General features: G+C 39.3%; 1 protein-coding gene across 1 annotated transcript in view; it reads left to right on the forward strand.

The window, feature by feature from the left end:
* The first annotated feature begins 68 nt into the window (after positions 1-68).
* LOC105389345 (serum response factor homolog) overlaps positions 69-17,994 on the forward strand; it is a 217,102-nt gene continuing 199,176 nt past the window's right edge. Inside the window, exon 1 of the mRNA XM_048629369.1 lies at positions 69-598. Within this exon, the coding sequence (XP_048485326.1) occupies positions 224-598 (375 nt within the window). The 5' untranslated portion in view covers positions 69-223. The remainder of the gene's footprint in view (positions 599-17,994) is intronic.

The raw sequence follows: 17,994 nt of genomic DNA on the forward strand, positions 1-17,994 counted from the left end.
CCCGTCCCTGTCGCACACCGCACTACACCGCGCGTGCGAGCGAGACATCGAAGCGAGGCGCGCGGGGCGCGAGCGTCGCGAAGTCAGTCGCGGTCCGAGCGGCCGACCCGTCAGTCCCGCCCTCGGTTCTTCGTCGCGTCTCGGTCAGTCTCCGTTCGTCGTTCGAGCGGTGAGTGTGTCAGCGCGTGTTGCGCACCGGCTAACTGTGGCGTACTGCGAGGTGATGATGGACGCGCCCGGCGGAGCGCGGGAGGCGCGCTTCGGGTCGCCGTACGGGATGGGGCTGCTGGGCGAGGTGGACATGTACGGGCGCGGCGGCGGCAGCGGGCTGCGCCAGGGCATGCCGTGCCCGGGCCCGCGCGGCCAGAAGCGCCCGGCGGACCAGTGCTACGACGAGCGGCCCGCGCAGACCCTCGGCATGGAGCACTGCCCGATGCCCGACATCTCCGACGACTACGCCTCGCTGCAGCCCAAGAAGTCCCCACCATCCAACGGCAAGAAGACCAAGGGCCGCGTCAAGATCAAGATGGAGTACATCGACAACAAGCTGCGGAGGTACACCACATTCTCCAAGCGGAAGACAGGGATTATGAAGAAGGTGGGTCGCAGGCACCGGCTCGGCTTTTGGCAATATTCCATGTGGGACGCCCCGTCTGGCGGAGCTAATACCATGTGTGTGAAGTGCATTACATGTCTGTGAGTGAATGTTGGAGATGTTGGGGCAACAGTAGGTAGGGGTGGTGTAGGGTGTAAAGCTCAGTGGCTCAGTAAACTGACTATGTATTTTTATGAATGGGTCGACCATAAGTTGAAGTTTCCGAAGGCTTTTCAAATCATATTTACTTTATACAGAAGTAATATGATATTTATATTTGAATGTAAAGTATAATGGAAATCAGAATTATTCAGATGGAGCCATAAAATTAATAATAATAGCAATCAAAAATTGAAATTAAGTTTTATTCAGCATCTCTGCGAGGAACATAATAAGATATACTATAAAAAACAAGGCTAACAAAATAAATGTTAAAACAAAGGATGTTTTAAGGAGATCAAACTGTGTTTCCAAATGTATTATAGTCACAAATAATGGAAAAGAAAGAGCCCTAATTCTATTCTTGTTAAAACTGATATTCCACATATTATTATGGGAAATCCAGTGCTTTGATTATCCAATTTCATCGGGCCAAGATACAGTGAACAAATTTTAAGAGAGCCAAAAGGAGAATATTACCCCTAAATTCACTAACTGATGCATCTGCAACATAATTAGAAAATCAGTAAAAATTGTAGCCACAACATTTGTTTAAGTTGAGGTTATGTTTTGGGAATGGGTTGAATCATATGGAATATTGCCAGAAACGTGTTATGGTACAACATTTATTTACTCCTAAGTTCATTTCATTACAGTGGGCTACATAACCGTGCATAATTCTTTATATTTTTAGTGTTTTTGTGACCATTTGTGATGAAAGTTTTGACAGGTGTCAGCTGATTCATACCGTGTAAGTATTGCAAAGCGCTGTTTATGTCTTCATAATTTATCTTAAATTCATAAAATTAAACATAAACTTTTATCATTCATCCATATCATCAATTCTTGATATTCTTTTCTAAATTAAAATATTATCAATCAACAAAGCAAAACAGAGCGTGACGTGAAGTGTCAAATTTAGTTCCAATTCTCATCAATAGATGTCACTAGTTGTTCGATTAGTGATGTTCAATAGATGATTATTACTCGGCAACCATACATTTCGAATGATTCGAGTAAATAAAAAAAAAAGCTATTTATTTTGAATCAAAGTTGTGGGACTTTTTAAATCCCTAATGCTTTTCGTATGTAGGTAAAAATGTTAAAATGAACTAATGATAAATAAATAAAAATGGCAAAATAATATATCTACTTATAACAAATAATGGTTATAAATAAACGAAATAATAATTATGGTTACCTACACAAAAAGTGCTATCAAATCGAAAATTTCTAGGTTGATATTAATAATTGAGAAGCATAGTGATGATGATGATGGTGGCGAGTAGTTGAATAGTCATTGCAGGTCACTAGGAACGATACGGGAGATATAAATCCGCCGTCATGGCTATTAGGTTTTAATAAAGTAAAGTTATTAAAGTAAATACTATGATTTTTAAGAAGCTCATGGGAGCTTCAAATCTTATTTATTGGAATACGTAATTAGTAAAGATTAACAGAAAGATAATTAGGTACTTATTTTGTTTTCTTCAGTCAACCTCCGAACAATGAAATTTGGCAAGTAGTACATATTTAAAAAATACATGAGATTTGTTAACTTAATAACATGTATTACGCATAATAAAAGTTCTATTTTATTATATTCTAGCCATGTAAACATATACAAAATAACTAAATTTATTTTAATCAAATAAAATACTATTGAAAATCATGTTATTTGTGTTGGCAATTAATATTGGAGTATGTAAGTAATTGTAAATGGTACGGAACCCTTAGTCCGACTCTCCCTTGACCAGTTCTTTTTTAATGAAGAGGACTGAGGCGAATGATTTTTGACTCAGATTAATTCAAATCAGGTGACTAGAATCGGAGCTAACCACTTGTTGTTATTAAAAGCTTTTTGTCCCGTATTACGAGAAGTTTAAGTACTCATACGTAAATTAATAATAATAATATTCAAATACCTTAACTATAATATCTACGAAATATACATAATATACTCGTATTGTTCAAGCAACAACTTAAATAACTATCAATAGGTATCAAGCTTTTATTGAATACTAAGATAATAAGAATAGTTTTTATTGAAGACTACAATATCAAAAATTAAATCATGTACCATAATAAATTGATGGCTTAGTGCAGCGCAGGATCGGAAAAGGTGGCAATTGGCTTACTTATAAGGAGGAGTTAAATTATACTCAACAGTAGACTAGATACTTACTTAACGCTTATGACGATAATATCGTGCTAAAAGGTCGTGAAAAATCACACAGCTGAATGATTCTCATTCATTATTTTATCTGTAGGTACGGTGGCCTGCGCCTAAAAGTATACAGGCGGAGTTTTTAAAATAGCGATCTCAAGCTCACATGCTGCTCAAGCACATCCATATAAACACCACTGCTACACGGGTGATTCTCAGAAAGCGGCTCCAAAAGCATAATTTCTTTGGCGCATTTTTTTTTCATGTTGTTTGAATATTATACCCCACATATTGTAGAGGCTTTAGACCTCTTTAGTTATCTCTTATTGGCCCTGAAATCTATCGAGCCGATTCAAAGTTACAGTGATTTTTAACAATTTTGGGCCAATGAAATTAGATTGGCACCAATGAAATTAGAAAACACACCAAAGAAATTATAAAAGGTACCAAAGAAGTTAGTTTTAAGAACAAAGAAATTAGAAATTACTCTAAAGAAATTAGTTTTATACGTAGATTGCAAATAATACACAACAAAACTAAAAATCACGCATATCTTTATTTGTTTTTAACATAATTACCTGATCACGTAAGGGTGCAGGGGTTCTCAATCACCGAATGAACCAATTGCCAACCTCACCTGCCCGTGGTGCACTCTGCTAAATAACAGACGAGGCTCTGGCGACCGGATGATGGTGGTATAACCATCCAAAAATAGCTACACTAAATCCCATAGGCCGGCGATGGGCAGCAGCGTCACCGGTATGAAAAAAGTAAAGAGGACGAGGACACGGTAACCCTGGAGTCCGGCCACATGTTCTACCATCAGGAGGGCGACCAACTGTCCCAAGGTGGCGTAGGATTCCTCGTCAACAAGACCCTTGTCAACAACGTAGTGGAGATCAGAAGTGTGTCAAATCGGGTAGCGTACCTAGTACTTAAACTAACCGAGAGGTATTCCTTGAAGGTCGTACAGGTATATGCACCTACCTCGGGACACTCTGACACAGAAGTCGAAGTAGTGTACGAGGATATCTCTAGGGCATCACGTGTACTGCTAGGACCCAATACACCGTTGTGATGGGGGACTTCAACGCCAAAGTGGGAGTACAAGAATGCGACGAATCGAGGGTAGGACATCATGGCTTTGGTATCAGAAACCAGAGAAGGCAAATGCTTGTAGACTTCGTGGAAAGGGAGGGGCTTTCTTTCTGATGAATTCTTTCTTTGAGAATCGGCCCCAGAGGAAGTGGACATGGGCAAGCCCCGATGGTAGGACGAAAAACGAAAAAGACTTCATTATGACTGACAAGCGGCACATATTCAGAGATGCCCCAGTGATCAATAGGTTTAAAACTGGGAGTGATCACCGACTTCTCCGAGGCCCTTTGAATATCAACTTCAAGCTGGAGAGGAGATGTCTGGTGAAGTCGACCCTACGTCCCACACTGCACCAAATTGGAGCTGTCAACACCAGCTTCTAGAGAGAACTACAGTTCTTCAGAAGGGTGACCAAACCCTTCTGAAGAACTATAGACCGATCTCGCTTTTAAGCCATGTAGGTATACAAGCCGTTCTCAAGGGTTATCACGAATGGTCTTGCCCAAAAGTTAGACGAGTTTCAGCACCCGGAGCAGGCTGGGTTTCAAAAAGGCTTTAGTACAATAGACCACATCCACACAGTAAGGTAGATTATACAGAAGACCGAAAAGTATAATCAGCCTCTGTATCTAGCCTTTGTGGACTATGAAAAAGCCTTCGACTACATCGAGACCTAAGCAATTTTGGAATCCTTGCAGAGATGCCAAATCGACTGGCGCTATATCGAGGTGTTGAGGTGTCTGTACAATGCCGCTACTATGACTGTCCAAGTACAGGACCACAAGACAAGACCTATCCAACTGAAACGTGGAGTGAGACAGGGGGATGTGATACCTCCGAAACTGTTACTTCACACCAATTCACTGGATGTCTTTAAGACGTTGGACTGGAAAGGCCATGGCATATGTATAAATGGCGAGTACATGTCACACCTCCGCTTCGCGGACGATATCGTTATAATGGCAGAATCTATGCAGGAACTTAGCTGGATGCTAAGTGGCCTAAATGCTGCTTCCCGACGTGTAGGCCTCTGTATGAACTTGGACAAGACGAAAGTCATGTACAATGCTCACATGAAACCGGAGCCGGTCGTCGTTGGTGAGGCAACAATCGAAGTTGTGCATGAATATGTCTACTTCGGGCAGACTATTCGGCTAGGCAGAAGCAACTTGGACAAGGAGGCTGCAAGGCGCATCCAACTGGGTTGGGCTGCATTTGGGAAACTTCGTCACATATTCTCCTCGTCCATTCCTCAGAGCCTGAAGACTAGCTAGCTAGAAGCTAGTGATGACGTATGGTGCTGAGACGTGGAAACTGACGGTAGGACTGGTCCACCGATTTAAAGTAGCTCAGCGTGCTATGGCTCTCCATAGAAACCCCAAGCATAACTAGAGAGTTATGCTTGGGGTTTCTCTCGTATCAGAAATTAGGTTATCCGTCAGAGGACTAAGGTTACCAACATAGCTGTCAAAATATGCAACCGCAGCGTGGGACGCCCTCCTGCCTGACGACCTTAGGCGGGTAGCCGGTAGTAGTTGGATGAGGAAGGCCAAGAACCGAGTGTTGTGGCGCTCCTTGGGAGAGGCCTATGTCCATTGGATGATTATTGGCTGATGGTGATGATGAGAGAATTAACCATAATAGACATTGAATGCATAAAGTTAGCGTCATTAATGGTGTTTCATACTCAATACTAATTTCTTTGTATCAAAACTAATTTCGTTGGCGCAGAATGCCAAAGAAATCCAAAGAAATTATTGCCAACGAAATTAGAAATCATCACTTAAAAATTATTTTAACAGAAAGCTGATGTACAATTGGAACCTCTTATTGACACGTGCATACTATTTGAATAGACATACGTGGACAAAAATATGTATGCAACAAAAACAAATAATAGCATGACAGTAACAATCAAAGAAATTAGGCACTTACCTGACCAAAACCCGTTATGGCGCAAAAAAAAATTTTTTTCATCATACTCCGTAAACTTACGCTCCTCTGCTCCTGGTCGAAGATAGTGGGGGACTGAAGGATGAGGGACGCATGGTGATTATGTCCGGTGATCGTTTAAACGCAGAGTAGGAAGACGGTATCGTTACGCCAAAGAAGTTAGTTTTTTTTCTCGGACAAAATTGAATGCGTTATATTTTTGAAAACTAAACCTAAGAGTGAATAGAAACCTTATTTACAGTTACCATAGGTATCTGTTATAATGATAACATATAAATCATAAGCTTGTTTTACTTTTAAAAGTGAGTTTTTTTTGACCTAAAAATAAAATCAAGTGAAGGACGCGCCAAAGAACTTATGATATTGAGTTTTAAAAAATCATTGTCGCTTTCTTTATAAATTTATGCATTACATTACTAATGTATAAAAACGGTCACAAGATACATTATTCAAAAAAAAATACATCCTGGTATAAAACTATCAATTTCATGTATTTTATGGCTTGGACATACCTAAATCGCGTCATTTGAGAATCACCCACACACATCACACACAACACGTCCCCGGATTTATAACCGATGTAGTTGGTCCCTTCATCATCAGGGATCGCTATTTTAAAAACTCCGCCTGTATACTTTTAGGCGCAAGCCGTACCTAAGCAATTCAGTCGACAACCTTAGTAAAATAGTGAAATATCCCTTACTCCGTAGCTGAGGAGTAACTTAATTAAATATTTTTATTTATTTAAATAATCAATTCCACTTGTCTTATCATGAAATATATTTTCGAACCCTAACCGTACAATTCTGCAACCGTTCTCCTAAGCACTCATGTCGAAACACCAATAAAAATAATCAAATCATACACGTTAACTAATAAAAAAAACAAAATAAAACTACAAAAAAAAAAACATGCGCAACGCAACCAATAACGAGGCCGTGCGTATGCGCAAGCGCAGCGCTAACAAGTAACAACAGGGTGCTCGGGCGGCGCTTTGAGCCCTGCTGCGCGACAAGCCCTCGCGTGCCTCCGGGACCTAATGGACTATTTTGACGGACATCGGTACAAGCCCGGGTCAGACATCGCTACATACTGGATTGACAATGTCGGGACGTCGGCTTAATTGAACCGTTGGGTCCATGTCCCTGATTTTAATGATCGATGCCCTTTCGCGAAATGAATAGGACTGGGAAAGATGCAGTATTGAAATGAATGCGGGATTGCGAGAAGATTGGCGTTTTTGTTGGACGTCCCGGGTTTGTTTAGGATATAACTGGGCAACATTGATTGGAGTCCGTTAGTTCAATCTTTGATTGCTCCAACCTATATCATCTTCTACATTTCCTTATTCTTTTTGTACAACGTATCCTGAATCTTACATGCAAGAAAAAGAATCCCAAGAGGTTGCCGGAACACAATCAATCGATCGATTAACAATCAACATCCACTTGGATGTTCTCTGTGGTCTGGACGTGAACATAGCGGCTTGTTGCGCCAAGTCTGGGGGTTCTGCGTCTCTAATTATCGCACCCCGGGGGCTTGTCGGCGCAACACGACGGCATTTGTTGCGGCCGCCATGTTACTATTGTTTGAGGTCAGCTCTTGGAGGGCTAATGGCCGACGATATGTTGTAACTTGTGGGTTCGGCTGCGGGTATTTCTTTTGGGTTGAATGCGATGGCTGTTTTTCAGGCACCTTTATGGAGTTCTTAGAGCAGATATTATTAGGTATCAGAAGTCTGTTTTTTAATATTTTTTATGAAATACCATGAAAAATTCATATTAAAACGATTGTTTTGTTTATTTTGAACTATATTTTAGGAGTTTATAGATTCCAAATATACAGGTTTCCAATTTTAGTTAGAAAATAGAGAAGATTATTTTGTTAAACTAACCCTCTCTTTGTCCAAGATCTGAGTTTGAGATGTTTTAGCGATATTTTTTTCATTAATTACTTTCATACCTAAACGGTCACAAATAAAGCTTTTTAGAGAGCATTGATAAAAACTTGCAGCGTTCATTATTTAGCGCCTTTCTTCAAAACAAAATAAATTATACAGTCCGATATAAGCAGGCAGATAAAGAGTCCTTAGCGGACATTTTAATAAATTTAAAATAATGATTATCGTTGTCGGGCGGAGTCGTGATTTCGTTAGTTAGGTCGTGGAATAGTCTGGGGCTAGAATAAGACGTCGTCACGACGATTACTAAATTAATTAGGACTAAGCTCGGATGTAGATTGCGCCCGAGATATTTTCCCACACGCCTCGCCGCTTAAAACTTATCTGTTGCAAAATTTGTGCGGTATTGTTCGCGTTTTTCTTGCTTTCCCGCCTCGACCAATTAGTTTGTTGTCTGAATTAGGGGTAATTTTTCAACAGTAGGATAAAATGTTCTAGAAGTATCATTTATTGCTGTCACTGTCTAACTTGCTATATTCAGACGTGACAGCATCATCAAAATGATTAACTAGATAGATAAATAATTATATTATATCTAACTGTTTTAAATCCAGACTTTACAGACACATAATGAATCAATTAACGATTACTATATGTATATGAAAATCTTGGGTAAATCTTAAGCCACTAAAAAAATTATCGCACAATTAATTACAACGAAAATATACTATGGGAAAAACCCGCACTAGAGACGATTTTCACAAAACCCATTACCGAAAACGCTCATCTAAAACGCTACAATTGCACAAACTTGCTAATTGACGCCACCGCCGCACATCTCACGCCCGGGGCGTTTTGTAATGCTAATGTCGACCTGTGTGGCGGTGCACTGCTTCTTTAGCCAGGGCTAGATTGTGGGACTCGTAATAGCCCAATTTTAAAATAGGCGCATTTATTGTTCCTTTTACTTACATACTATTGTAAGTACATCCAGCATGTAATGTAACTCATAAAAAACGTTAAAATTAAATTAAATAATTTAAAATAAATAAGTCATTTTCCATTACCAAAATAGGATATATGTTTTTTTGAGTAAAATGGAGCTGACGATTTATATTTAGCATAATTTTCTAATGAATATTTAATATTAAATATGTAATAAGATGATAACCTTATTTAATATTATATTACTCAAAAAATAAAAACTCGGTAAACATAAATACAAATACAATCAATTTTTTTTTAAAGTAAATTGAATTCGATGTCATTTCATTCACAACACTAGTTATGAAAATGACAGCAAGACACTCCTTAAAAAGTTGAAAATCGAAAGTGCCAAATATGGTCGCCGAAAGTACCAGGAGCATAGACAGGCTGAGGAGGTCGAACAGTGAAGTGGGAACTGAAAGAGGCCATCTCGCGGTGGAAATGAAAATTAATTGTGTCTCTACCATGCGTTTACAAACAGACAAAGAATGTAGTGCGATGGCGCTGTGTGCAATATTAAAATCTGACTTTCTGTTTTAGGTTGAAGTGATAATGCGTGTTTTGTTTATATTAATTTATCTAGTTTTTTGTTTATATTAATTAGTCAGTAAAGTTATTTAATGCTTTTAATTTAAAATAAGTTCATACGTGTAAATAAATTGTCTTTGTTTAATTAATGTTTTAAAACATATCTAAGGTTAAAATGGCAATCGAATCGACATCTTGCGGGCAGCATCAAGACCATCTCGTTCTATCAAACGCCAGCGCCACCATTTAACCAACTTAGTTACCAGGGTCGCACGCTAGCCGAGGAGGTAATTTCCAAGCGCCACTTTCTAAAGGTCTCTTGTTAACTATTGGGCAACCCCTCTCTCTGGTCTATTGCTTCCGTGCGAGGAGGCAGGGAAGCTCACGTTTAATTGGTGGGCGTTAGAGAGGGAACGCCCGCCTCTCAGCAGACGTCATAGTTCTCTAAGTGCCTAGTACCATTGTGCCAACTTGCCACTGGTTCAGCTCGCTGATTGGCGGTCATCGGGTTTTAACTTTAACCGCTTTAATAATAGGAACGATCGTGATTGATTTGAATTTAGAATTTGTGATCGAGACCAATTTGTTTGATCCTTGACCGTATTCGTTTGATTGGAGAGCACCAAAGTGCTCGCGATATCTCGATAGCGATGCGATGGACTGTCCTAAGTAAAGTTTCTCTGGTAGTAATCGGCGAATTTATCGATTACTAGTCTAGTGGTTCGTTAGAGTCGGCCTCGTCAAAGGGCGTCTCGTCACGATCAAAACTTCCACTGGACATGTTTTCGAGAAAACTAAACGTAAGAAGTTTGGTATGTGCACGATTGTCATGTGTGTCGAGTTGTAGACGATCTGTCGGTCACATTGATGTCACAGTGAACGATGGCATGGACGACTTACGATTAATCTTGGGAAACTATGTTTCACCCGGTAGTTAATTTCATTTTGAAGTTATACGATGAGGCATTTGTAATTATTTCATTAGTCTTTCCTAGGTACTCTTTAATATCGTTAACATTAATTCCACCCGATATACTTCACAGCTGGAAACAAAATGGTTAATTTAAACCGAACAATAATTTGCGAAAACCACCCTATTCATTACCCTTTTCATGTTAATAAACACTTATAAATTTGTTTTCACTTTACAATCAATTAAAGAGTAAAATATGCAAATGCTACATTTCTACTTGCGTTTAATTAAAAACTGTATCTTATTAATAACCGGCTTTCAGAAAAAGTCTCCCCTTCGTTTTGTGTTTGTGAAGTAACTTGAAGTTAGTTGCTAACGGCTCTCGTAGTGTTATGAATCCTTGGTAACTATATTTTTTATATAAAAAAGAGAATCTTGTCTGTCTGTCAAGTGGGGGTTGGAAGAATATTGTTGCAAACCTGTATCGAAGAATTGCTTTGGCGAGAACGGAAAAATATATAGTGTAGGTACATGCATACAGTAAATCAAGCTTATCGTATAATTTTATTTTATTTACCGTAACCCACAGCTCTAGAGTACCTATTAACTTATTAACAAACAGAACTTATCGTATTTATGATTATTATGTTTGTAATTTAACATTTTAACGACGATATATTATTGAGGAAGGTTTACATTATAATAATAATAACATGTTATGTTTCATTATCTGTCTTCAGAATTTTAAAATTTGATATGTTTAGAAAAACCCACGTAAATGGGGATATCATTAATCCAATTAGTTTTCGACATTGAATCTCAACAATTAAATATCAACAAGCAAACAAGAATCTAAGCCTACTTAAAGCTATACGCGTAATGCTCCTTGATCTAAGCAGAGTATTTCCTCTGAAAAAAGATACTGTATCTTATATTCTCCTAGTCGCTAGTAATTGATCTCATTACGGAGATATCTGGAATTGTTTAAAGATACAAGCTGATCTTCACATTATCACTTGTAATGAGCGTCGGCTGGACTAACCAACCATGTCCTAGGACAGAGCCGACAGAGTAGGTGCACCATGATTTATTAAAAGGGTTCTAGTTGAAAACCAGCGCTATGGTGCGGTTTAGTATACCTGCCATAGCATCAAGCTGAACTAGAACCCATTTCAGCACCGAGAAGCAACATTCATGCTTTTTATTACTTATTTTTTTTATATACTTTATAACCTTTTTCTTGTAAATGTATGTGTTGTTTCTGTGTGTGTGAGAAATAAATAAATTTTCTTTCTTTCTTTCTTTCTATTGAGAAAACGTAGTATTTTATCTATTCCAAAGTTACAATGAACATGCATTATTTAAATATAGGTAATAGGTATAGTGCTTTTAAATATTTTGTTGAGTAAACTGATTATGATCGATTTATATTAAAATAACTAAAAAAGAATTTTGAATTGTCTTCATTTTATAATTTTACCAACCTTGCAAATCTTGCAATATGGTACAAATTTAACATTAAAAAAATTGACATTGGATCCTCAACAAGGTCTGCGTATTTTTTCAGAATCAATATTGTATGTGTATGACTAACCCTTCTTCATTATCACGTTGCAAAATAATAAAATAACTTATTTCAAAGTTCCCGTTGATACTCGCCCTACAGACACCTGCGACAACTAACGAGCCATAACTGGTTCGACCGAAATAGTCCCGATCAGGTGCCGATAGTAAACATGTCAGTGTGGACACCCTGGCTGATTGGTGACGACGATGTATCGTCGTTTGTGGGACATTTCTTACTGCCTTTGTTTCTCTCTTCTTGATTTTTGATTCTGCTCTTTTGGGGTTGGAAATAGTTGGAATCTATTCCGTTTATTTGTCATGGACGGAAGGTGTATTTAGAAAGACAGAATTTGAACCGATAAATGGATATACACTATACATAAATGTTGTGCTTGAAAATGTATGTGAAGCAGAATCAACCGCTTTTTTCGTGAAATTTCGAACATATCTTCCCAGTGGCATTGCGCTGTAAAAACGCGAGTTCCCGAGCCATTCATAATTAAATACACGTTCCCCATGTCGGACTGTGCTATCGCGAATGTACGGACATTATACGACAAGCGATTTTATCTTGAACGTACAAAAACGAAGCTTCAAGTCCTCTGTACCATAGAGATCGGAAGCTTTGTCAAAATCTTCCAAGTCGACGTTTACAGCCAGCGGGGGACCTCTCCTATCCATATGTAACGCGAAATGTCATACATAAAACATTACTCACTGCTTTTTACTTGATTGAGCTCCGCCAGCAGGACATTTTTTAATCAATTAAAAAATTCACAATCTCAACCGAAATTCGGTGGGAAACCGCGGGTTTTGCGCGCGTTATGCAATTGGACAATACCACGGCGTTTTTGCTCGCGTTTCTGTATTCTCGATGTTTTCGGTGAAAGGACTTATGAAATTTAAATCGGCTTTTGGAAAATGTTTTCGGTTCTTTCGATGTAGTTAACAACTTTGAGCGTGTAAACTTAGATATTTTAATATTATTTTCTTCCACTATGTATTTTTTGGATTATACATTAAGCTTTAGTTGATATGAAGGTATTATCTATTATTTAGGTAATTTGTTTAATAGTGCCATAGACAAAACTATGTGCACCCATACAGTACAAATGCCTCCGTCATCGTCAGTGTTGCGGCGGCCGCCCACGCGAGCGGTCGTGCGGCCGCGGGACCGAGAACAAAGCGCTCACGTGCGCGCCCACAACACACCTTCCAACGCAATCACTTGCGAAAAAAATCTCCCTATTAACCTTGAGCTTTAAAAGCCTTTAAATTACCCACGTGGGCTTCAAATTTTGGCATATCAACTATCGTATTATTTACAAGAACCCGACAAATTACCTCAATTATACAACAGGCATTATTATCATTCAACAACAAGGATTCTAGGGCGACCCATTACATAGCATTAAAATAAGCATAAAACTCGATGTAATTGTGCGTAAACGCTGAGCCATTAAGCACCTTTGTAATGAACAACTGGATAATCGCAATAACTCTGGTGTCGCGTGTTAGTCGTTAATTAAGCTATTTGTCAGGAGCGAAAACAATTTACATTTCTCTAGAGGGCCAGGGGATTCTTTTCATGGATCCGATGGCTGGGAACGACGCATTATTGTCCTTTTAGGGCGAGCGGCATCTTCTTTCCCGAGGCGTTTAGGTTCTTCCGACCCTTTTATTGGACCACCTGTGTTCGTTTTGTCGACGGCTGAATTGTCCCGTAAATAAGGTTAGCGGAATATTTGCATGTTCGGTTTTAATGCTATTTAGGAGAGTCGCTGCTGATTTGCATAGACTCGCGGAGTTTCAGCTTACGCTTCTATGCTCGCAATCATTTCGAAACTTTTATGCCTACGAACATTTTCTACATAATTTACCAATCATTATAAACTCAACTACTGGGCTTAAAGTTAATAATAAAAGTACAGTTAGAGTTTATCAATTGGATCCGAACAAGCTCGCTGAGAGACAGGAACGTCATCCACATAAACTTGGTCTAGATATCCAATACATTAACATGTAAGCTATTGGATCAAGTACATCTTGTTGAACAGCCGTATAAAAATGTCTTCGCCGCAGTACAATTCATGGGAACTCGTTCCACGGAGCGACAGGCCATCAAGTAGTGGTTGCAGGTGAAATGTATTGACAACTGGTCTTCCTTGATTCGTATCGGTGTGATCGTATCGTCTGCGCGGCGCTTCAGAGCCGATGCCTGCTCCGCTGCATTGTGCAGATTAATGATAAGCCTCGTTTATTTAGCTCTCAAATGTATTCAGTACCTTTAGAGACTATTAAACTACGAGTTATTAGCCACCGGACAGGTTCGCCGTCATAACCGATGTAATTGGCATTCGGTTTAATGTTATGACAACTTTTTAATTCAACAATATTATCTCCACCATTATCAGCAGACATCAGTTTTATGAATATAATGATAGACAAAACCTGTAAGTGCAGTCGGGCGTAAAATGACAGGTATTTATGGCGACACCAACGCAGCGAGTTACTACAATCAACTTATCAATGAACTTCCACAAATCAAGGTCGCGTTAGCGCCCACAAAATTATACACCTCTGAGCATTGCGTTCATAAAAGGCAAAATCCGTACAGGAAACTCGTGGCAGTCGCCCGACGACAATAAATTAGCTCGACCATTCATAACGCAATCTCCTTGTTTATGAATGAAGCTGGCATCGACGATCAAAAGCTTGTAATTATCGCCACCATTGCCATTGATAGTTCGAGGTGTGCCCGAGACATTTGCATCAGCTACGGGCTACTAATATACTTCAATTATCTTACTTTACATAGCGAGCGTATGCCTCCGTCCATATTCCATTTTGCATCTTATTTAATGAATTTAGCGGGCGGTCAAGATATTAAATATTCTATGCATAAAGATGTCACTATTGTTCGTTACTGGCTCATTGTTCAGTGGACTAGACGATATTGATTATGGCTTCTATTGTCGGTTTAGGATTAAGTTCGTTGATTGGATCTTCCTCAATGCCTTAATTGTTTTCATTGTTGAGGCCATTGTCTTTAAATTCAATGGTGTTCGGGAGCTATTAAAAGCTTATTAATGTTTTTTCCACGGGTTTGTTTTGTAGATCTTGTTGATCACGTCTTTAGTTGGTGTTTAGACTAAACGTTATCCTGTAATCGGTAATTATTGTTGAAGTGTTTAAGCTAATCGGCGGTGTCGCCGGCGCGCGGCGCCGAGCAATCTCTCATTACGACTCGCTTTAGAATTTCAATCAGCTGCAAATTTTTGCTTAATACGTGCACCGGACTAGACTACATTCACTTCGTTATCGACTGTTAAATTCTTTATAATTTTCGCGTACCTCAATGCCGTATCTTAAAGTGAATTTAAAATGTTAACGTAATTCAGCTTGAAAAAGTTGGTCGGTTTTCATTGGAACTGAATCTTAACTATTTTATAATCTAAAGTTTCAGTCGGTTCGAAATTAAATAAAAAGATGCGTGGATTGGTTTCGGGGCATGCCTCATCAGTATTTACCTGCACCGTTATTCAGGGAAAGATCCCACGAACAGGTTCTCGTGCAGAATCATTACTATTTTTTCTGTAATCAAGTTTTCGAGCAGCTCAAAACAAACAGGCGAGTGCAACCTGTTATTTTATTCGTTAATTAAACGCTCCGACTGCCGATCACCGGCTGATGATGGACCTTGTCTCCGCACTTTCACTTTTGCCCATTATTGCTTTATGCACCTGAATGTATACATTTTTGAGTAATGAGGAAGCTTTAATCTTCCGAGTGATAGATGAATTTTTGCTTGATTCCATTTTAATGATAAATAAAATATAAATTCAAGACTTGGCACCATTGCTACAATCTTTGTAGTGTGTGTTTATTTGAATCTCTAAAACTCCACACTTTCATAATATTATGCGCGTAGGTATACAAAAACACAGGTAGTTGAGTCGTAACTGCAGGTTGTAATAGAACAAAGCGGACACTCTGATTGAACTAAAGGGAACTGCAACTAAACTAAAAATAATATCGAGTCCCGTTCGAGAGTTCAACCACTCCACCTGTAAGTATCAAAAGCTCCTTACAGGGCGAGATGACGTAAAAATCACGATACCGTCAGCAAAACGCTGCCACGTGGCTTAATGGATGCCAAATAAGTAATCCCGCTAATACGATCCGAAGTAGACCTTAATGCGTAGCCAGAAGAATTGCGGATGACAGTATAGGTCCACGAATAATGTGGTTCGCTCGCTCGGGTAGGCAAAAGACGTACCGACCCGTTTAAGCCATTTACGACTAATCCAGTCGAGTGGGGCACAAATATGGTAACCAGCCTTTCATAACCTGTTTTTGGGGTATCCACCGCCCCTGACAATGTGAGATATGCCGCCTTTTTTATGGAACTTTGTGACAAATTTGGTGCAGTTACGGTATTGTGGCTCGCTCAAGGATTTTCTATGTTTGGGCTGGACTGACCCACATCTGATGTCAAGGTCTGCCCAAATTGGAATCTGTTCGTTGTTTATTAGTATACAATGAATTGATCTTTACTGCAGTGACCGAATTCCAAACGCAGTCTTGTTTCAGATGAATTTCTTAAATGCCCTCCATCTTGTTAGTTGCTAAGAATTTCAACTAACTTTTTCTCGGAATGGCTTGTGCAAGCTTATGCATGAGAGTAATCTCTAACAAGACATCAATGATTAGCCCCTCTAATTTTTTATCTAGTGTATTCTTTGAAGTCATCTATCGCAAGTACTATGTAACCTTGTACTAGCGTGTAGGTAAGCTACCTACACATGTGGTCGTCTCATTTACATAGGAATTGCTGCTGTCTGCCGCTACTGGTTCATAATGCTATTTAGCTTAGGGCTTAGTTCCAGCGAAAGTGTATTGAGCCCGTAGATCCGGTCCGCACTAGGGTATAAAACAATTTTCTAGACTTTCGTTTCGGGAGCTTTTTGCGGCATTTTAGGTGTTTTCTTTGATGAGTCTGACTAAAATACATATTTCAAATGAGTCTAAATGTAGGTTATGCGTTTGTTGTTCTTTATTGTACTCTATTTGTTAAACATTCCTGCAATGTTTGCGTGATTGATAGGCCCCTCCTTGGAATGATCTTGCAATGCGAACGCAATACCAGAAACGAATGACATTATCAATAAATGCTAATATTTTTAATACAATGCAAGTCTAAGTAGTTTTTTGCCCTCAACGAGGCTATCATGGTCATTTGTATTAATTTCAAGATGTTTATTAAGCATCTGAAGCACTCGTATTTTATGTAACACTTCGTCTCGGGCTACTAGCAAGTATGCGGTGGAAATGTCGAGCCGCGGTAATGGCGCCCGCGTATCTTCTTGTTAATCATTTATACTGCGGCTATCTTCCACAGCATTTGTCTTTTATGTTCGCGATCGTGCCCGACTATTAATATCAAGTATCGATGTGGATTCATTTAATACAACAGCTTTTTCGACATCGCACCTGTATTTAAATATACGAAACGAGTTAACCACCACGCGGCCGCTATGAAAACACAGCCCCATTGCCAGAAGTGGTGAAAACCTGGCATTAACCAATTAAATTAAAAAGCTATTAAGCACTCATAAAGCGAGCAGAGATATATATTATAATATTATTAGTCAGTCGTTTCGTTATTTTATGTCCCGTCTCGTTTTGGGTTTCCACGAAGCGGGGCGCTTCTGGTGTGACTGGTACTGGAGTAACAAACTGAGTTGCAATTAGGGACTGTTTACCGGCATTAATTTTTGGCAATAAAAGAGGAGCATGCCTGAAATGATCGCGGGTGGATGCGACGTGGGAACCGCGGTGTGTTTGTTCGACAAAGCTTCTGCAATTAGCAGTTTTTTCGTCGGCGACGTCGCACTTGCCTGTCGCATTACGAAATATGTCGCATCGCATAATAATGCGCCGTCCCAAATATTTTTTTCCTCATTTGTAGTTTACGGCGCATCTGTAAGCCACAATGAGCGTCGGCTGAAGGGATCACTCGGGCGTCCATTTTTCTGTCCGTCATGTTGGTAATTAACGGCTGAATTTACGGTTTTTGTTAAACGCAATCGCCGAGAAAGCGGGAATTGGGGCTGATTAAAATGAAA

The sequence above is a fragment of the Plutella xylostella genome, chromosome 23 (assembly GCF_932276165.1).
Source record: "Plutella xylostella chromosome 23, ilPluXylo3.1, whole genome shotgun sequence".
Lineage (NCBI taxonomy): Eukaryota > Metazoa > Arthropoda > Insecta > Lepidoptera > Plutellidae > Plutella > Plutella xylostella.